Source organism: Danio aesculapii, chromosome 22 (genome assembly GCF_903798145.1).
Source record: "Danio aesculapii chromosome 22, fDanAes4.1, whole genome shotgun sequence".
Taxonomy (NCBI): Eukaryota; Metazoa; Chordata; class Actinopteri; order Cypriniformes; family Danionidae; genus Danio; species Danio aesculapii.
In genome coordinates, this window is record NC_079456.1 from 3,442,769 (window position 1) to 3,466,004 (window position 23,236).

The window sequence follows — 23,236 nt, forward strand, 5'->3', positions numbered from 1 at the left end:
TTGCCATGCGGAACAATACAATTTCTTTGCTGAATGAATATGTTTGTTATTACATTTTATCATGAATGTCAATGCCGTCCAGCAATAATGCTGATTCCTTCATATATTTTTTGTATTGTATATGACTGTTGACCAATTGCATTAAACCTGTGGGGATAGCTCAGTTTGGCGCGTTTTGTTGCGCCCGCCTTGCCGCGATGACGTCAGCACTGACGCGTTCATTGAGCGTCGAGTGTTCAGAGCTGAGGTGAGTCGTTGACGCTTTTTCTCGTGTTTACACAACAATAAAACACACTTTACAGTTTATTAAAGCGACAATCTGCGACTAGTTTCTGCATTGAGTTCACCTCTATCTGTGTGTCTGCTGACCAAAACAATACAGCAGGCGGTGAGGAGCTCTGAGAGGGAAATATGAGTGAAGTGTTTGTTTTTCTGTTAGTGTGTTCGTTTTTAAAGATTGGAGTTTCACAAAATATGATTTATGAATGTAATGGGAATGTTGTTTGTGTTAGGTTTTTATGATTTGTTAGTTTCTTTACCACGTGTATGTGTTGGCGGTCAAATTTTTGTATTGTATGAATATAAGGTATTTAAAGTACATATAGATTTCTAAAAATGTAAATATCAGTGGCTTAAACTACAATATTTATGCTTCAAACACAGTATAAAATGAGCTGATCTGCTGCTGTTTAATGTTTATAGTCAGAGGCTCATCTATATTATCAGAGCTGCTGAAGTCCTCTTTATTTCTTGTCAGTAGTTCCTGTCTACTTAATTCCTAAAACTGATGCCTTCAGGTCTACCAATAACAGACTTCTGTTTCAGCAGACTTGAGCAAATTACATACTCACCCGTTGCATTATCTACAATATATACCTATCATAGTGATTTATTTATTTAATAAGAGTGAATTAAGCAGATTTTCTGTTTATGCTTTTGCAGTTCCTCCTCATTGAGTTCAGCTAGAAATACTGGAATATTCTCATCGATGAAGACGAGCATCTGCAAGAAGAGAAGAGAAATCTGCAAGGACAGTGAGAAGATGAGTGATCCAGAACCCTGCAGAATTAAACAGGAAGAGACTGAAGAACTCATAGGTTTGTGTTTATTCATTACTCTTCATTAATGAGGCTGAACAACAGTGAGGTTGTGAATCTTTACACACTTGACCCGTTTTAGTTCTTTTTCATATTACCTTTCATGCACTGCATCCTTAATTTTCCTTCATTTATACTATTTTGTTATTAAAGGGCACCTATGAACTTATTAAAGCTGTTTGGACAGAACTGTGTGTAGGTATAGTGTGTCCACAGTCATATTAGGGTGATATAAACACAATAAGTCTCTTGTTTTATTTCCTGATGTTAAAATAGGATGCAAATTCCTCCTGATTTGAGGCCCACCGCTAGGGCTGCACGATAACAGAAAAAATTATAATCACGGTTATTTTGCTCAAAACGTTAATCACGATTAATAATTAAGATTATTCCTTTGTGTGTGTGTGTGTGTGTGTATATATATATATATATATATATATATATATATATATATATATATATATATATATGTGCTGGATCGCCTTTATTTAATTACCCTAATTAAACAAAGATAAACCAGGATCCTCTCTTCGCTATATTTCTTAGCTAGAGTTTAGTTAAAGGATCGTCTTTATAATGTTTCTGCAAAAGGAATAAATTAGATTCATACTTTACCACACAGGGTAACTGTTCTGGAAAATGAAGTCAGTGTCCACTCCAGTGAAGAAAAGTAATAAAATAGACTTTTATTAATAAAATAAAATCCAGTGAAAAAGTAGAATAAACAAAAGACAAATAACAGAAACAAAATCCTTTACTTTATCCTCTGTTGAGAATAAAAGGCCTAAGACATTCAGTATACAGAAGTCAGAAAGCGCGCAGCTGGTTTGTACATTTCAGATTTTATACTCATCATGCATAGATAACGATCGACGCTGGGACCGTGTTGGAAGACAGGGTTCATAAACAGTGTTCAAAAACAGAGCATAGATCATTCATAAACACAGTTGCACATCTTTATTAAATTCCACATTCAAAGAGCATGCTTTATCATTTGAACAGTGGTAAAATCCCTCGGGGAGACAGATACACAGTCATCCGAGTATAAGTCAATTATTTAGCAGTTTTATTCTCAGCCTTCATAGATAGTGTGCCTACAAATTCATGCACTGAGAGTTATGTGTTTAAACTGAGCAGCGAGGTCAGTTAGAGTTCCTTCAGTTGGTTTGTTGGTCCGGCGCGCCCTCTTGCAGAGGCGCTTTTCCTTTCTCTTACGCTTGGTTTCATCATTAAGAGTTGTGCTTTTACACATCGGAATATCAGAATACATCACTGATTTTTTTTTTGTCTCTCCTATGATCAATGTCATAAGACCAATCAGACACCACAATAAATATATATATATATATATATATATATATATATATATATATATATATATATATATATATATATATATATATATATATATATATATATATATATATATTGTAATTAAACTTCAGAGTCACAAATATAAAAAAAAACACAGTAAAATGCAAATTTTTTTCAATCTCTACTCTACCAGGAACTTCACCGCTGGAGAGCACCTTCAATCATAATCTAAACATTTGTGTAGAGATGGACCGCAAGATGTGCTCAAAAGAGTGGCTATATGTGGTGAAGAACGATGGCAAAGCCAAGTGTAATTATTGTAATAAACTAATAAGTTATAAAGCAGGGTGTTGCAATCAACATGACAAAGCATTTGTGGTTGGTTCACATACTTCAACATCGAATTAAAAGAATGGTGTGTTAGGTTCATTGTGCATCCTGAGGGTGCAACCAACAAGAGTTGTACATTTTAGTTTAACTTTAAGGTTTATTTAAATACCTTAAGATGAAACTAAACAGCGCATTCTCTCCGCCTCCTCATTCATGAACAGCGGGACGCGCTGCTGAAGCACACAGGAGAGGCGGCTTTACACTCCGTCATTCATAATCTTCGCTTTTGCATTGGAGTCAAAATCTAACCTCTTAAAATTAACTTTCAGATGTGATGGTGAAGGAGGAGAGTGAAGAACTGAATGAAGATGAGGAGAAACATCATGTCAAAAGTGAAGAAAAAACCCAATCAGAGACTGAACATAGTATTTCAGTGAAAGGAACAGCTGTAAAAAGTCTCGCCTGCACTCAGTGTGGAAAGAGTTTGAGCTGCAAAAGCACTCTAAATAAACACATGAGGATCCACACTGGAGAGAAACCTTACCAGTGTTCACACTGCGACAAGAGATTCAGTTTTTCACAAAACCTGAAGTCACACGAGAGGACTCACACTGGAGAGAAACCTTACCAGTGTTCACACTGTGACAAGAGATTCAGTCATTCAGGAGTTCTAAAGACACACTTGAGGACTCACACTGGAGAGAAACCGTATCACTGCACTGCTTGTGGGAAGAGTTTCACATGTTCATCTTCTCTACGACAACACACAAAAAACTATCACAGTAAGTAGATCATCTAAAGGTCCAGGTTGCATTATTTAGGATAAAGACTGTCCCAGCAAACCCACAACTAGACAAATGAGCACAGGCTAACTACTTTTAAAGTAGTTAGAGCATTTTTAATTACTCGCGCACACTAATCAAAGTCATTCAGACGTTTAGGGCGTACTCACTCTATGTACAGTTGCCTTGAACCAGACCAAAGTACACTTGTCCCCACTCTCCCGTCTCCCCCGACGGCCCGCACTCACATTACATTCGGGTCTGGGCATGCTTACGTCATCGTTGATGCGCTGTTCAGTAAGAAGCACTCTCGCGCAGCACAGTGGATATTTCTTTAATTATGTCGTTTTAGTCGTTTGATATGCAGCGACACGCAGTCAAATATTTCGCCGAACAGATCAGCCACTTTTGACGCTCATAAGCAACCACAAAGTCCTCGTGCTGCAGGAATTAGGAGGTTTGCTGAAGGTGCAGCTGTTTTGCAGTGAGGGGTTTGTGTCTTTAATAATCTATGACAGTTCGTGTTCATTGAACAGTAAGAATAATTGAAAAATCTATATGAAACAGTCCCTTAAAAGTCACGTCTCGTCTTCAGTTTCGGGCTCAGGCATGCTTTGCACTCACACTACAAGCGTACCGTGCCTGAGCCCAAGTGAACCGCGCTCTGGTACACCTCTTCCAACCGGGCCAGGGCCGGCCAAGTGAACAGTGCTTGAGCCTGTTTCAGAACACTCACACTTCTCAAACGATCCGGGAAACAGGCCTGGGCACATTTACATTTAGTCATTTAGCAGACGCTTTTATCCAAAGCGACTTACAAATGAGGACAAGGAAGCAATTTACACAACTATAAGAGCAACAGTGAACAAATGCTATAGACAAGTTTCAGGTGTGTAAAGTCTAAGAAGTAAAGCATTAGAATTTTTTTTTTTTTTTTTTGGGAGAGAGAGAGAGTACAGTTAGTGGTACAGCCAGAGAGGCAGTTAAGATTAGGAAGGAAAGTGGAGACTAAATAGTTGAGTTTTTAGTCGTTTCTTGAAGACAGCAAGTGACTCTGCTGTTCTGATGTAGTTAGGGAGTTCATTCCACCAACTGGGCAGATTGAATGTGAGAGTTCGGGAAAGTGATTTCTTCCCTCTTAGGGATGGAACCACGAGGCGACGTTCATTCACAGAACGCAAGTTTCTGGAGGGCACATAAATCTGCAGAAGTGAGAGCAGATACGGAGGAGCAAAGCCAGAGGTCGCTTTGTAAGCAAACATCAGAGCTTTGAATTTGATGCGAGCAGCAACTGGCAGCCAGTGCAAACGGGTGAGTAGCGGAGTGACATGTGCTCTTTTGGGTTCATCAAAGACCACTCGTGCTGCTGCGTTCTGAAGCTGAAGAGGTTTGATAGAGTTAGCTGGAAGCCCGGCTAGTAGAGAGTTGCAATAATCCAGTTTAGAGAGAACAAGAGCTTGAACAGTGAGTTGAGCTGTATGTTCAGATAGGAAGGGTCGGACCTTTCTGATGTTATAGAGTGCGAATCTGCAAGATCGAGCAGTTCTAGAAATGTGGTCAGAGAAGTTTAGTTGGTCATCAATCGTTACTCCAAGGGTTTTTACCATTTTGGATGCAGTAATGGTTGCCCCATCCATCTGGATTGAAAAGTTATGGTGAAGAGTCGGGTTGGCACAAACTTCAAGCATTTCCGTTTTCGCGAGATTAAGCTGAAGATGATGATCTTTCATCCAGTGTGAAATGTCTGACAGGCAGGCTGAAATGCGAGCTGGAACCAAGGGATCATCAGGGTGAAAAGAGAGGTATAGCTGGGTATCATCAGCATAGCAGTGGTAGGAAAATCCATGTTTCTGGATGACTGGTCCTAAAGATGCCGTGTAGATGGAGAAGAGAAGTGGCCCAAGAACAGAGCCCTGAGGTACCCCAGTATTTAGATGCTGTAGGTTGGACACCTCTCCAAGACACCCTGAATGACCTGTCCGAGAGGTAAGAACTGAACCATTGAATAACAGTGCCTGCAACGCCCAGTGACTCAAGCGTAGATAGCAGGATCTGGTGGTTTACAGTGTCAAAAGCAGCTGATAGATCCAGCAAGATGAGGACAGATGATTTAGAGTCTGCTTTAGCCAGTCTGAGATCCTCCATGACCGAGAGCTGGGCAGTCTCAGTTGAGTGGCCTTTCTTAAAGCCAGATTGCTTGTTGTCATGAGGTTGTTTTAAGTAAGAAAGTCCAGGACTTGATTGAACACTACTTTCTCCAAAATCTTGGCCATGAATGGAAGCAGGGATACCGGTCGGTAGTTTTCAAGTAGCGTTTGATCCAGGTTGGGTTTCTTCAGCAGTGGGGTTACCCTAGCCTGCTTAAATGAAGTAGGGAATAAACCAGAGTCAAGAGATGTGTTAATTATGTGAGTCAGTGTTGGTATGACTGCAGGAGAAATGGCTTGCAGGAGATGAGAGGGAATGGGATCAAGCGGACAGGTGGTTGCATGGCTAGATAGCACGAGATTGGACACCTCAGACTCAGAGAGCTGGGAAAAAGAGGTGAGTGTGTGTGGTGTTGGTGGTGTTTCTTGCGTGTTTGTTGTAGGTGCCGCAAATTGAGCACTGATTTTTGCAGTTTTGGTGCAAAGGAATGTAGCAAAGTCATCAGTAGTGAGTGTGGAGGATGCGGGTGGAGGAGGAGGATAGAGGAGGGAGGAAAATATTTTAAAAAGTAAGCGAGGATTGGTGGCACTGTTGACTTTCTGATGGAAGTATGTCTGCTTTGCAGAAGTAACCTCAGCCTAGAAAGAGGACAGAAGAGTTTGGTATGTTATGAGCTGTTCAGGATTTTTAGTTTTCGCCAAATTCTCTCGGATTTGGTTCTTACGGTTCGGATAGCACAGTGTGAATACGCCCTTAAAGTGAACTTGGAGTTTGAAACTTTGACAGAGCAAATGGAAAGTGATCAGCACAACAAAACCTTTTGTTCACACATGCTCATAAACATTAACAGTTTGCACACGTGTTTTAGTCAGTAATGATTGCACTGTAAAGACTTTCTAGACAAACCGTTAAAGACTAGCACTTCTTTATTTAATTTTCAGATGTGACGATGGAGAAGAGTGAAGAACTGAATGAAGATGAGGAGAAACATCATGTCAAAAGTGAAGAAAAAACCCAATCAGAGGCTGAATTCAGTATTTCAGTGAAAGAAACAGCTGTAAAAAGTCTCACCTGCACTCAGTGTGGAAAGAGTTTCCGCTGCAAAAGCACTCTCAATCATCACATGAGGATCCACACTGGAGAGAAACCTTACCAGTGTTCACACTGCGACAAGAGATTCAGTTTTTCACAAAACCTGAAAACACACATGAGGACTCACACTGGAGAGAAACCTTACCAGTGTTCATACTGCAGCAAGAGATTCAGTCATTCAGGAGTCCTAAAAACACACGTGAGGACTCACACTGGAGAGAAACCGTATCACTGCACTGCTTGTGGGAAGAGTTATACAGATTTTTCTTCTCTACGATTACACACAAAAAACCTTCACAGTAAGTAGATCATCTAAAGGTTCAGGTTGTATTATTTAGGATAATTGTGGAGTTGATAGAATGAATATAATGATAAATTATATAAGTATTCGTCATCATTTTCTCAAGCCATTCAGGCTGTTGACATATTACATCTTTTGCAAACAAAGAGGAAGTAGTGCGAGTCGCACTTTTCACACATTTTTGACACAAAGTGAACGGCTCCATAAACAACAATAAAGGACACAGCAGATGCTGTTATTCTTCTTAGCAGAGACACAGGAGATCTTGGGTTCTGTTGTACCTTCAGTGTCAGTGAAAGACTGTCCCAGCAAACTCAACTAGACAAATGTGGCCAGATGTCGGCTTTTAAAGTAGTTGGAGCATTTTTAATGACGCACATTGTTGGCTACATCACCATCGTATGTGATGGCAAAGGTTGAAAAGATAAGAGCAAATGAAAAGCTAAAGCGTCATATATTTTATTATAGTTGTAGCTACGACCCCAAATCAGAAAAAGTTGAGACAGTATGGAAAACACAAATAAAAACAGAAGGTAGTCACTTTACTTTGACTTGTATTTCATTGCAGACAAAACAACAAACATTATTAAATGTGTTTTTCCTCATTTATTTTCTTACAACACATTTAAAAAATAGTTGGGACAGTAGCAGTTTAGGGCTCGTAATCAGGTAAATTGGTGAAATAATGATGTGATTTGAAACAGGTGATGTCAACAGGTGATTGTTCACACACACTAATGTCAGTCATTCAGAAGTTTAAAGTGAATTTGGAGTTTGAGAAGACAGAGAAAATGGAAAGTGATCAGCACAACAAAACCTTTTATTCACATGTGCTCATAAACATTTACAGTTTGTACACGTGTGTTTTAGTCTGTAATGATTGCACTGTCAAGACTTTCTAGAGCGTAGGTCTAAAACTCAATTCCTGGAGGGCCACAGCTCTGCACAGTTTTGCTCCAACCCTGATCAAACATCTGATCCAACTAATGAAGGTGTTCATGACGCTGTGCAGAGCTGCGGCCCTCCTGGAATTGAGTTTGAGACCTATGCTCTAGAGCAGGGGTGTCCAAAGTTGGTCCTGGAGGGCCGGTGTCCTGGGGAGTTTAGCTCCAACCCTAATCAAAGACACCTGAACAAGCTAATCAAGCTCTTACTAGATATACTAGAAACTTCCAGGCAGCTGTGTTGAAGCAAGTTGGAGCTAAGATCAACAGGACACCGGCCCTCCAGGACCGACTTTGGACATCCCTTCTATAGAGGAACTGTTCAAATCTAACCTCTTAAAATTAACTTTCAGATGTAACGGTGAAGGAGGAGAGTGAAGAACTGAATGAAGATGAGGAGAAACATCATGTCAAAAGTGAAGAAAAAACCCAATCAGAGACTGAACATAGTATTTCAGTGAAAGGAACAGCTGTAAATAGTTTGACCTGCACTCAGTGTGGAAAGAGTTTCACCCGCAAAAGCGGTCTCACTGATCACATGAGGATCCACACTGGAGAGAAACCTTTCAAGTGTCCACACTGCGACTGGAGTTTTAATATTTCACGAAACCTCAGATCACACATAAAGCTCCACACTGGAGAGAAACCTCACCAGTGTTCACACTGTGGCAAGAGATTCAATCATCCAGGAGTCCTAAAATCACACTTGAGGATCCACACTGGAGAGAAACCTTACCAGTGTTCACACTGCGGCAAGGGATTCAGTGTTTCTAAAAACATGAAAACACATGAGAGGATTCACACTGAAGAGAAACCTTACCAGTGTTCACACTGTGACAAGAGATTCAGTTTTTCACAAAACCTGAAGACACACTTGAGGACTCACACTGGAGAGAAACCGTATCACTGCACTGCTTGTGGGAAGAGTTTCACATATTCATCTTCTCTACATTTACACACAATAAACTTTCATGGTAAGTAGATCATCTAAAGGTCCAGGTTGTATTATTTAGGATAAAGACTTTCCAAGCAAACCCACAACTAGACAAATGTCCCCAGATGTAGGCCTTTAAAATAGTTTGAGCATCCTAACTCCTAAACATTTACAGTTTGCACACATGTATTACACCATCCAACCCGCTTTGAGCTGGGATCGAACCGGCAACTCTTTGTACACTCAGCCACCTAAACCTCACTCCCATCCAAGTCACGGCACCAATGTGACCCCGCCGATTCTACACCCCCAACCTGCTCCGAACTGGAATCAAACTGGGGACTCTTCTTGTGAAAGGTAGGAGGTCAGAGGAGTGAGGTTTACCTGCACAGCACTTCACTAGCTGGCCTCTGTTGCACAAGGAAATATGAACTCATCGGAAATAAATTTCAGTGCATAACGTTTTTGTAAATTATTTGACTGTTTTAGTACTAAATGTACAAAACTTTACAAAAAAAACCCTCTTTTCTTCATGGTATTAGATTAAAAGACTAGAGAAAACATGTGCAGTATGATCGGAAGTGGACAAAAGGCTTAAGCATTTAAGGCATATTCTTGAACTGGAATGTGTCTCTCTTGTTTACCTGTGATCCGATCCAGCAAAATGTGTCTTATTAACATGTAAACACTGCAGCATCAGTCATGTTTAGTTCGCTGTCTCCCTCTGTCTCGTCTGCATAGTCATCCTAGCCTTTCTCATGGTAATCTTCATAAATAAGCCTTCATACGGTGCGTGACAGCCTTGGTTGAAAAAAAAAGCAGCACACTGCAGCGCGCAGGTCCACCATGACAAAAAATAGATAATTTTTGCATCAAATAGGCGCTCAAGTTGCGCAATGACATGAAATAATATAGACTGCACTACCAAACATGTGATAACGAAAATAACGAACGTGGTTTAAAAAAGTAAGGAGTAGAAAGTACAGATATTTGTGTAAAAATGTAGAGTAAAAAGTTGTCAGAAAAATAAATAGTGGAGTACTGATACCAGAAAAATCTACTTAAGTACAGTAACAAAGTATTTGTACTTCATTACCTCCCATCTCCCTAGAAAACTCCATTGTGTTTTCACAAACATCAGATTTGATAGTTTAGCATATGTCCATATTTGTCCTGCACATGTCTATTTTAAGGAGTGAAATGCACCTGCATTGATTTCTACATTTCCTGAAATGTCCAGGATTTAGCGTTTGCTTTCTACAGTCGTCATTAGTTGAATGAATATTTTATACCTTTCTCTTTAAGCCTGATTTATACGAGCTGTGGAGGCTTTTATATGTGACGCGCTCGCCTTTGTACTATTATTTCTAACAACGGTTCTGTCATGATGAAACAGTGGTGAAGAAGAGATCAGCATGTGAAGTTGCTGAATGAATGAATTTAATTGTATATTTAAAACATGAGGAGTTTGTGGATACATTAAGAGGACACTCCTGAAAAGGTTTGTCACGCCACAATTACTCAGTCATGCACGTTACAGCTGCAGGATATTGGAAAAAGCTGACATTGTAATATTCTGTATTTCTGCGATATGTTTTGGGATGTGAGTTAAACATCTCTATTTAGGAAGAGTTCCTCATTTGTCATTGATAAGGAGTGCATCTGCATAACATACAAACAAATCACAAACATAAATTAACACGAGAGCAAAGATACTAATGAAATAAACAGTTATTAAGAGTTTTCTGGAGAGTTTAACAGTATTGAGGTACAGAAATGTAATAATCAGATGTAAGAGAACATTGTTTACAGTGGTCAACATTTAAAGTGGATCAAAACCTTTAATCAAAGGTGTCCTAAAACTATTCAACAACACCCATACTTGTCTCATCTCATCTTGCTTTGCCTTTTAAAAAAAGCCATTCACTATGTTAGGATTAAACTATAAGCATGTGTTTCTGTTTTCTGGTTAATTATACTCACAACTGGACCTAGCGGATCCTGCAATGTGACTATTGCAGATTTACACATTGAAATATCATACACCCAGCATCTGGAGGGAGATATTTCAGCCATTTCATCAAATCACTACAGATTGTGCCTGTTCAGAAACTACAATTTTGGGAAAACTTAGATTTATTTGACTTGTTTGTTGTCTCTTAAACTTGATACCAAATACATATAATACAATTGTTAATTATTAATTTTATTAGTTTCACATAGTCTGTTTTTAAATGTCACTTTTCATTAATCATCTTTTTTACCCTTTGTATTATACTAAAATGGTTTGTTTACTCAAGGTAGTTTTTGCCTCACACATGTAAAAACATCTTTACACCGCTATGGAGACACTGAAACCAAATCCGTGGCATAAATTCACAAAAATATGCACTTACGATGACTTTTGTATTCATTAGCAATTGTGTTGTAAACCGTTATTAATTTGGCGGATTTTGTTGCTCCCGCCTCACCGCGATGACGTCAGTTCTGACGCGTTCATTCAGCGTCGAGTCTTCAGAGCTGAGGTGAGTAGTTGACGCTTTTTCTCGTGTTTACACAACAATAAAACACACTTTACAGTTTATTAAAGCGACAATCTGCGACTAGTTTCTGCATTGAGTTCACCTCCATCTGTGTGTCTGCTGACCAAAACAACACAGCAGACAGAGAGTGGCTCTGAGAGGGAAATATGATCGGTGTATTTGTGTTTTTCTGTGTAACGTTAACGTAGTGAGCTCGCTTTTCTAACGGCTTGAGTAGTGATAACTCAAAGTATGATGTGAAGATGTAACAGAATTCAGTGTATGTAAATTTATCCTTTAATATGTATATCGACACGTTTTTTATTTATGTGACTGCGAAAAACAAACAACAATGGATGACCAGTAAGAAACAATGATCTTTAGTGGTGTTACCCATTAGAAAAGTCACACCAGTGATCATTTCCATGATAAATAAATATTAGGAAATGTCTGCTGTAAGGTATCTTATGTATCCGATATGAATCAGATCTGTGTCTGCAGTTAGGGCTGGGCGATTTGGCATAAAATCAAATCTGGTTTATTCGAAGATTTAAGCTCTATTATGATTAATGTGCGATAATTTTATTTAGTGAGTTTATTTTTTTGACTTCATAGTTCACTGACAAGTTTTGTACAGTAAATATGCTCACATATTACAAGTAAGTGCTGTTTAAATGAAGGCTGCACTAATGATTTTAAAATAACTGACGGAAACACACACTATTATCTATGATTATTTATTGAACATCAACATTGAACAACGGAAATTAAAAACACGCATTGCCTAAATAACTTGCATTTTTGGAAACAATAATTGGAAACATTTTTCATATTGAATGTAAATAATAAGCAGTATCTCTCCTAAATAAAATAACTCCTGCATATCTTGTTAATAATACTTAAGCATTTCTTTAATCTTCTGTGAACAAATGCTTTAATGTAAATAAGAAGTAAAGCTTAAGAATGGGTTCATCGTCCTACTTGACCAGAGATCAGATGTGGCTGCAAAGTGGCCACAGAAGTAGAAATCAGACTCAATCTTTAACAGAGCGGGGTCATGTGACTCCACATGCGGTACGAACAAGTATATGAAAAAAATCATCCTAAAAAAATTAGATCGATCATAGATTCTGAATGTCGATGTTCAGTTTAACAGGAAAAGAAGCGCTCAACACAGTGCAGATTGTTTTAGTTATATTGTTTTGTATTATTTTTAGTTGTTTAGAGTGTTTTGACATGCAGTCAAATATTTTGCCAAACAGATCCACCACTATTGACACTAATAAATTATGATAAATATATTGAAAAGTAAGAATGAATAATAAATCCATATGAAAGTGATGTCGCAGCTTCAGCTTTGCGTTCAGGTCCGCTTTGCATCCACACTACAAACGTAGGATAGCCTAGTGTGAGTGCACCCTAAAGGCTGATTTATACTTCGGCATAAAACGCACACATATGGACCAGTGCAGCCATCTGCTGATCCAGAATAGTTTAATGAAGGTTAATCATCTGAGGTTCATGAATATTATCTGAACTGCTGAAATCTTCAGATTATTGACTACCATATTGATACATTTGTCCATCAATGTAGTTTAATCATATTTTCTGTTTGTTCTTTAGCTCGGCCGCCATCAGTGAAATCTGTAAAGGCTGGGTTTATTGAAGGACAGTGAGAAGATGAGTGATTCAGAACCCTGCAGAATTAAACAGGAAGACACTGACGAACTAATAGGTTTGTGTTTATTCATTACTCTTCAATAAGGAGGCTGAAGAACAGTGATGGTGTGAAACTTTACACACTTCACTCGTTTTAGTTCTTTTTCATGTTTCCATTTATTTTATATTGCACTGCATTCTCAATTTTACTTCATGTTTACAGTTTTGTCATTAAATACAAGTAGTCGGACGTGAAGCTTTAAGTTTATCTGCTCAATGAAAACCGGCTTTTTCAATTCGTCAAACATCAGATAATCAACAAGCACATGTTCAGCGCTGTGTTCTGCTGCTGTGAGTGGAGAGATGGAGTTTTACAGTGAGCTTTTAGCAGGGTTCTGGTTCTGTTGTACCTTCAGTGTCAGTGAAAGACTGTCCCAGCAAACTCACTAGCAGACAAATGTGCCCAGATGAGGCTTTTAAACTATGTGGAGCGTTTTTAATCACTTGCGTATCGATCTCGCCTCCCCCACCATTTTCTCACATTGTTGAGCCCTGCTAGAGCGCCATCTATTGTTTACAGACTTAAAAACTAGCCTTTTAAAATGAACTTATTTGCTTACTTTTCAGATGTGATTGAGGAGAGTGAAGAACTAAATGAAGATGAGGAGAAACATCAAGTCAAAAGTGAAGAAAAAACCCAATCAGAGACTGAACATAGTATTTCAGTGAAAGGAACAGCTGTAAATAGTTTGACCTGCACTCAGTGTGGAAAGAGTTTCACCCGCAAAAGCGGTCTCAATGATCACTTGAGGATTCACACTGGAGAGAAACCTTTCAAGTGTCCACACTGCGACAAGAGATGTACTAATTTAAGAAACCTCAAATCACACATGAGGACTCACGCTGAAGAGAAACCTCACCAGTGTTCACATTGCCGCAAGAGATTCAGTGATTCAAGATACCTGAAATCACACGAGAGGACTCACACTGGAGATAAACCTTACCAGTGTTCACACTGCGACAAGAGATTCAGTGATTCAAGATACCTGAAATCACACGAGAGGACTCACACTGGAGAGAAACCGTATCACTGCACTGCTTGTTGGAAGAGATTCTCATATTCATCTTCTCTACGACAACACACAATAAACTGTCAGAGTAAGTAGATCATCTAAACATCCACAGACATTTCACCCTGCAGCCCAAGGCCGTTACTCACTGAAGCTAAGCAGGGCTGAGTTTGGTCAGTACCTGGATGGGAGACCACATGGGAAAACTAGATTGCTGTTGGAAGTGGTGTTAGTGAGGCCAGCAGGGGGTGCTCAACCTGCAGTCTGTGTGGGTCCTAATGCCCCAGTATAGTGAAGGGTACGTTATTCTGTCAGTCAGTGTCGACTTTCAGATGAGATGTTAAACCAAGGTCCTGACTGTCTGTGGTCATTAAAAATCCCATGGCACTTCTCGTAAAGAGTAGAGGTGTAACCCTGTGTTCTGGCCAAATTACCTCTATCTGCCCTTACCTATCATGGCCTCCCAATCATCCCCATCCACCGAATTGGCTTTATCACTGTCTCTCCACTCCACCAATGGCTGGTGTGTAGTGAGCGCACTGGCGCTGTTATTCCAAGTGGATACTGCACACTGGTGGTGATCCCTCCCCTAATGATTGTGAAGTGCTTTGGATGTATGGCTATACATAATAAATGTGCTATATAAATACACATTACATTGAACAAAGATCCAGGATGCTTTATTTACGATAATTGTGGAGTTGATCAAATTTATTTAATGATAAATTATATAAGTATGATGTGGTTTCGTCATCATTCCCTCAAGCCATTCAGGCTGTTCACAATTTACATCTTTTGTAAACGCAAATACAAAAAGAAAGTAGTGCGAGTTGCACTTTCCACACATTTTTGACACAAAGTGAACGGCTCCATAAAGAACAATTCATAAGTTCACACTTACAATCACACATGATTGATAATAAATCATGTTTAGAATGCTGTCCTGGAAAAGACCCCTGAGCTCATAAGATCCTCCAGCCCAGGGCTGCCTGCCATTGCAGGGCGAGAGTTGAGTTTGAGCTCAGGTAGATTTCGAAACTCCCCTGCTGTAGTAGCTAATGAACAGATAGGGCTTGATCTTAAGAGATTACTACTGACTAGGGGCACGTCTATAGTGCAGATTTGGATTAGTCAATTAACTTAAGTTGCATGTTTTTGGACGGTGGGAGGAAACCGGGGGACCTGGGGGAAACCCACTCGAGCACGATGACAACATGTAAACTTCGCACAAAAACGTCGGTTTAAAAACTAGCACTTATTTATTTAATTTTCAGATGTGATGGTGAAGGAGAAGAGTGAAGAACTGAATGAAGATGAGGAGAAACATCATGTCAAAAGTGAAGAAAAAACCCAATCAGAGACTGAATTCAGTATTTCAGTGAAAGAAACAGCTGTAAATAGTTTGACCTGCACTCAGTGTGGAAAGGGTTTCAGCTGCAAAAGCACTCTCAATTATCACATGAGGGTCCACACTGGAGAGAAACCTTACCAGTGTTCACACTGCGACAAGAGATTCAGTTGTTCACAAAACCTGAAATCGCACATGAGGACTCACACTGGAGAGAAACCTTACAAGTGTTCACACTGCGGCAAGAGATTCAGTCATTCAGGAGTCCTAAAAACACACTTGAGGATTCACACTGGAGAGAAACCGTATCACTGCACTGCTTGTGGGAAGAGTTTCACATATTTTTCTTCTCTACGATTACACACAAAAAACCTTCACAGTAAGTAGATCATCTAAAGGTCCAGGTTGTATTATTTAGGATAAATGTGAAGTTAATTGCATGTATATAATGCTAAATTATATAAGTATGATGTGGTTTCATCATCATTCCCTCAAGCCATTCAGGCTGTTCACATATTGCATCTTTTGCAATATGTACCTTCAGTGTCAGTAAAAGACCTATCAAACCCGCAACTAGACAAATGTGCCCAGATGTAGGCTTTTAAAGTAGTTTGAGTATCTTAACTCCTTAGCATTTACAGTTTGCACACATGTATTTTGGTCAGTAATGATTGCACTGTCTTTCCAAAGTTTTTCCCAAAGAAACTGTTAAAAACTAACCTCTTAAAATGAACTTATTTACTTAATTTTCAGATGTGATGGTGGAGGAGAGTGAAGATGAGGAGAAACATCAGGTCAGAAGTAAAGAAAAAACTTTTACCTGCACTCAGTGTGGGAGGAGTTTTGCATGCAGACACCATCTCATTCTTCACATGAGGATCCACACTGGAGAGAAACCTTACAAGTGTTCACATTGCGAGAAGAGATTCAGCTGTTCAAGTGCTATGAAAATACATGAGAGGACTCACACTGGAGAGAAACCGTATCACTGCACTGCTTGTGGGAAGAATTTCACGGATTCAACTTCTCTACGATTACACACAAAAAACTATCACAGTAAGTAGATCATCTAAAGGTCCAGGTTGTATTATTTAGGATAATTGTGAAGTTGATAGAATGTATATATTGATAAATTCCATAAGGATGATGTGGTTTTGTCATTATTCCCTCAAGCCATTCAGGTTGTTCACATATTGCATCTTTTGCAAACGCAAGTTTATTATTATTTATTTAATTTTCAGGTGTGATGATGAATGAGGAGAGTGAAGATAAGGAGAAACATCAAGAAAAAACTTTCACCTGCACTCAGTGTGGAAGGAGTTTTAGGCGCAATTACTTTCTCATTCTTCACATGAGGATCCACACTGGAGAGAAACCTTACCAGTGTTCACACTGTGAGAAGAGATTCAGGTATTCCGGAACCATGAAAATACATGAGAGGACACACACTGGAGAGAAACCTTACAAGTGCTCACACTGCGAGAAGACATTCAGGGCTTTAAATACCTTGAAAATACATGAGAGGACTCACACTGGAGAGAAACCTTACCAGTGTTCACACTGCAAGAAGACATTCAGGGGTTTAAATACCATGAAAATACACGAGAGGACTCACACTGGAGAGAAACCTTACCAGTGTTCACACTGCCACAAGAGATTCAATGATACAGGTCAATTGAATATACATGAAAGGATTCACACCAGAGAGAAACCGTATCACTGCACTGCTTGTGGGAAGAGTTTCATATATTCATCTTCCCTACGAAAACACACAATAAACATTCACAGTGAGTAGATCATCTAAACATCCAGCCCTTTCAGGTCATGATATTTAAAAGGGGACTTATCTACAGGGGACCTATGATGGGGGTTTATGTTTTCCTTGTCTTTGAAATTCTACAAGCTGTTTGTGTTTATATAAGATCATCGGAAGGCCGCTGTGCCACCCTCAGGAGATGTCCCAAGTGGAATAACAAATTAAATAAATAGAAAACATTGAAAACATTAGTAGGAGTGTAATCAATTGATAATGCTGCAAAAATATTGTAATGTAAAATACTGAACGATATTGGAAAAATATGACATTGCAATATTTAGTTTTTCTACAACTATATAGTGCAATATGAATAGTGGGGTTACGATAGTAACCGAGATGTTCTCTTTTAGGTCGGAAACACATTACATTATTTTAAAAACGTTATGGGTTAATGTATGGAACGTACCAAAGATGCTGAATCTGTTACGTGTAACCTTCCAATGTCCCCTGGTGCTTTAAATCACCGGGAACTTGAAATACTAACACTGTTAGGTGTTGCCCAGCCCACAGCTCGACAGTTGTCTTCTAGAGAGGCACTGCGTGCTAAGACACAAAAAGAAACAACACTCCAAGTAGAATGTGCTCTCGCTCCTGGATCATCTTGGCATGAGTATGGCATCTATTAACAACTGAGTCAGCCTCTGTTTGGATTCGACCCTTCCCTTTTCCCGACCACCATAACAGACAAAGTGCTGCTCAGCGCATCTTATGCTCTGTGTTTGGTCTAAATAAAAGTGCAAAGTGGTCACCGGACACCATAATGAAAGGGCAGGTTTTGCCTCCTCCATAGGCAGTGCTTGCAGGTTCACTGGTCTTTAAAATAGGTGGCAGGAACCTTGGGCACATAGCCAAGCCAGGGTCTCAGGATAATGTGAAAGTAACCCGGCCCAAATTCTAGGCATGATTCTTTGATCAAAAATGACTCCAGCTCTAGGCAGAAGTGTTTCAATCTACATAATTTTTAAAGATACTGAATTGAGTGGTTCAAATGGATCTTCCCATAGTCCAGAGAGATCCCAGGATGGCATGGGGGGTGGATGAGATGGATTTAGCTGCCTTACATCTCTGAGGAACCAGGAGCCTTTCTAATGTGCCGCTATGTTCTGCATTATGATGAGCCAAGATGCCATGGAAATACACCTTTAGTATGTAATGACAACCTCTGCTCCAGCTTTCCCTGAGAGAAGGAGAGCACAATGCCGATCTGGCATGTCTGGGGGTCTTCTGGTCGAGAATAACACCATTCAACAAATAGACTCCACTTTAGGGCGTAGATGTGCCTCGTAGTGGGGGCTCTAGCCTGGGTAATGGTCAGCTATGGTATGTCACCTAAGTCTTCCATGTTCCGTCTATGGACCCCACGTGGAGGTTCCATAGATCTGTGCATGGGTGCCAGATGGTGCTCCGTTCCTGAGAAAGGAGATCCTTCCTCAAAGGAATTGTCCAGGGAGGCGCCGTCTCAAGTAGTGTGAGTTGTGGTACCCAAGTCCGGTTGGGCCAAAGAGCTGCAAGAAGCAAGACCTGCTCCTCGTCATCTCTGATTTTGCACAGAGTCTGTGCAAGTTGGCTCACTGGGGGAAATGCATATTTGCGTAAACCCCGGAGCCAGTTGTGAGCCAGTGCATATAAAACTACTGGCAATGAGAGGCTTCAGGAGAAGCAACCAGGTCAACCTGGACTTCTCTGAATTGCTCCCAAATCAGCTGAACCACAGCAGGGTGGAGTCTCTATTCGCCTGAAAGAGTGAACTGCTATGAGAGTGCGTCGGCTGCACAGTTGAGCCTGCCCGTGATGTGAATGGCATGCAGTGATTTCAGCTTTGTATGACTCCAGAGTAGCAGATAGAGAGCGAACTTAGACATGCACATACATATGGTTGATATACGAGACTGTACCCGTGTTATCTATCCTGACCAACACGTGTTTTCCCTCAAGCGCTGCTCGAAATCAGCGGTGAGCGAGAAACATTGCCCTTAGCTCCTAGCAATTGATGTGCCAATTGTGCTGGGGCTCGATTTTTGAGCCTGCAGGCGCATGCTCGTTGCACACGGCCCCCCCAGCTTGTCATGGAAGCATCTGTTCATGACAACATGCCTTGTCTTAAGGGCACTTGTCTTAAGGGCACCCCGGCCCATAGTAATGCAAGGCCCATCAACGAACTAAAGGTGCAGCAACAAAATGGAATTGTTCACCTGGTGTTTCCCCATGTGCGATGCCCATCTGGGGACCCAACCGTAAAGCTAGTGCTGAAGTGGTCTTATATGTAACAATCCAAGCAGCGTAATAGTGGCTGCGGGTGCCATATACCCCAGGAGCATCTAAAAAAAATTTCTGTGGGACCACTATTTTCCTGTCAAAACATTTCAAACAGGCCAGCATCAACCCAATGCGTTTGTGGTGAGGCACACTGTCATGAAGATCAAGTCCAACTCAATGAAATGAGATACTCTGCATAGGGGAGAGCTTGCCCTAACGGGTCGAGGACCATAGTCCTGTGACACCGCTAGCTCAACCTCCGAAGCAGCCCGGGTAAGCACAGGCATCATTTGGGATTCTATGTCCTGGACTGCAGGGGCAGGAGCGGATCCAGGCTTTCCCTAAGAAATGACAGCTCACCCTCCGATGCCGCGTTGGATATCTGGTCAGCGGTGTCATCTAGTAAGCAATCAGCCTGGAGGATAATAAGCTTGGAGCACATTAGGAAGGAGTGGAAGGTCCATGGTCCAGATTTGGTTGATGGATAATCCCCCATTGAAGTCCTCAGATCTGTCCAAATGCTTGCCGCCTTGCTGGAGGCAATAAGTTTGGCTTCTGCTTTTTTGCACTGAAGTGAAGTCTGACAGAGGCTCCTCCAGGCGCTGCTTATATACTCTCTGATTAGTGAGTGGCTGCACTTGTAAAGGTTCTTTGCCAATTCAAAGGCATTTGTTGGCCCATTTTGGTGTCTAGTAATTTGGCGACAACCCTTAATGTTTTCAACATAATGTCAGAGTTCTTGACCTGAAAGGGAACTATTTGCACTCAGAGAATTTAGTGCTAGACTAAGAGAGATCCTTTTTCTTCAACATATTGTTTGAAAACCATCATCCTTAAGTAGTTTTTCTTTTATTGGGTTCACCTGGCAAACTAATTATCACAGGAGTCTGGGATCGATTTCAGTGATCCAAAGCGCACTGAGTCACAATACCATCTATGACATTAATATGAAGATAAATAAATAAATGTTTATGGTGTTTAAATGCAATTTGCATAATAATTTGAAATAGTGCATAAATAAAATGTTTGACTGGCTGTTTTCTTAATGTTTGAAATTATATTTTCTACACTATAACCACATAAGAATGTTTAGATAATAATAACTTAATCTACAAATTTACATAGGCATCCAAACAAAGTGAATGCAATGTGTTGATGTAGTGTGCCATAGTTTGTATAGATCGAGATTAGGGCTGCACAATGTATCGTTTCAGCATCGATAACGCAATGTGCGCATCAGCAGTAGTCACATCGCATAATGTGTAATGTTGAGTTTATATGATGGGATCATAGTTGACCAAGTTTACCACTTAAGTTTAAGTGAAAGTTTACCACTTGCATGTGTTTTTAAGGCCTGTGACTATGTAAACCAGGGATGTCCAGACTCCTGGAGGGCCGGTGTCCTGCAAAGTTTAGTTCCAACCCCAATCAGACACAGCTTGCATAGCTAATCAAGCTCTTACTAGTATATCTAGTAAGAGCTTGATTAGCTGGTTCAGGTGTGTTTGATTAGGGTTGGAGCTAAACTCTCCAGGACACCGGCCCTCCAGGACCGAGTCTGGACACCCCTAATGCAAACATTCAGGCGCAAGAGAATGAAAAGTATTTAGGCACAAGCAATTGTTGTAACCTTTAATTAAGATAGATTTTAACCACTTGTCCTGGTTCAGAGTTGCTGCTTTGTTTCTCAAAAGAAAAAAAATACTGATTTGGAGCTAGACGCTGAGACACATGGATCTTGCGAGACACATCTGATCTCACAAGATCTCATCACACTCCTAGTATAAATACTTTCACTGGCTACTTTTTCAACTCTGCTTGAGCTGAGAGCTCTTAGACAGTAGGGTTGTCAAGAGACCACATCGATAAATAATTGACCATCCATTAAGAGGGTAAAAGGGTCATTGACAATAAATTGATAATTGATTTAATCATTCTGCTTCCCTAATTCACATGGCTCTCCTAAAATGAAATTGTTCTCTTTACTTAATTTTCAGACCTGATGGTAACGAAAGAGGAAATTGGAAAAGCCAATCATAGCATCAATACAAAGGAGAAGACACATCTGTGTTCTGAGTGTGGGAAGAGTTTTGCACATCGTTCATATTTAATTGCACATCAGAAGATCCACTCCGGAGAGAAACCATTCACATGCACTCAGTGTGGGAAGAGTTTCAGATATTTATCACAACTTAATGAACACATGATGACCCACACTGGAGAGAAACCACACAAATGTGATCAATGCGGAAAAAGATTTTTGAAGGCTTCAAACCTGAAGGTCCATTTTGGAGTTCATACAAAGGAGAAGCCTTATCCATGTTCTGTGTGTGGAAAAACGTTTGCACGTCCATCATTTTTAAAAGAACATGAGCTGATCCACATTGGTGTTAAAAAGTATGTGTGCCTTGTGTGTGAGAGGAGTTTTCTTAGACCTCGAGAATTAAAACAGCACCAGAAGATTCACACTGGAGAGAAACCACACATATGTGATCAATGCGGCAAAGCGTTTTCGAGGTCTACACAACTAAAGAAGCATCTTAACGTTCATGCAAAGGAGACACAATCAGTTCTTTGACAGTAAAGAGTTTTACACTTCAATTTACCTTACTGAAAACTCTATTTAACTCTATAACAAAATTCTATTCATATATATAATTTATATATTATATTTAATGTTTATTTCCTATAGCCTGTTTTCTTTATTTTATAACTTTGCTGTTGGTTGCATTGCTTCTAGTAGTATATGTTTATATTAGAATCAGAATCAGAAAGAGCTTTATTGCCAGATATGTTCACACATACGAGGGATTTGTTTTGGTGACAGAGCTTCTACAGTGCAACAGGATAACAGAGACAGGACAAAAAACAGATAATAAATATATTTTTTTAAAAATAGAAGTAAGTAGTGAGTGCAAATATACAGATTGACAAGTGTATGTACGTGTTTATTACTATATACAATTTTATATGTGCCGCTGTTATGTGAAAATTGGCATGTAAAGTGTGTTGTTAAATATGTGTATAAAAGTGTATAGCAGTAGTGATGTTGGTTTCGCAATTATTATCATCAAGTGTTCATGAGATGGATTACCTGAGGGAAGAAACTGTTTCTGTGTCGGGCTGTTCTGGTGCGCAGTGCTCTGTAGCATCGACCAGAAGGTAAAAGTTCAAAGAGGCAGTGTGCTGGGTGTGAGGGGTCCAGAGTGATTTTGGCAGCCCTTCTGCTCTCTCTGGATAAGTACAGTTCTTAGGGATTAGGAAGGGTTGTACCAGTGATTCGCTCAGCAGTCCGAACTATTCGATGTAGTCTTTGGAGGTCGTATTTAGTAGCTGAGCTAAACCAGACAGTTATTGATGTGCAGATGACTGATTCAATGATGGAGGTGTAGAACTGTTTCAGCAGCTCCTTTGGGAGGTTAAACTTCCTCAGCTGACGAAGAAAGTACAGCCTCTGTTGAGCTTTTTTGACAATGGAGTCAATGTGAGTGTCCCACTTCAGGTCCTGAGAGATTGGTGGTGCCCAGGAACCTGAATAACTCCATTGCTGCCACAATGCTGTCCATGATGCTCAGTGAGGGGAGAGCAGGGGGGTTTCTCCTGAAGTCCACTATCATCTCCAC

The 23,236-nt window shown here is 40.1% G+C and overlaps 2 protein-coding genes across 2 annotated transcripts in view; both read left to right on the plus strand.

Moving 5' to 3' along the window:
* LOC130215586 (zinc finger protein 658B-like) overlaps nt 1-23,236 on the plus strand; it is a 93,963-nt gene that overhangs the window by 59,738 nt on the left and 10,989 nt on the right. The gene's annotated exons all lie outside the window — the stretch shown is intronic.
* LOC130216561 (zinc finger protein 721-like) lies at nt 229-22,793 on the plus strand. The gene is made up of 11 exons (XM_056448456.1): nt 229-247; nt 943-1,097; nt 3,071-3,523; nt 6,613-7,062; nt 8,362-8,982; nt 13,113-13,199; nt 13,751-14,281; nt 15,468-15,920; nt 16,295-16,597; nt 16,783-17,328; nt 21,611-22,793. The coding sequence occupies exons 2-11, from the start codon at nt 989-991 to the stop codon at nt 22,189-22,191; spliced, it is 4,134 nt and encodes a 1,377-aa protein (XP_056304431.1). The 5' UTR covers nt 229-247; nt 943-988; the 3' UTR covers nt 22,192-22,793.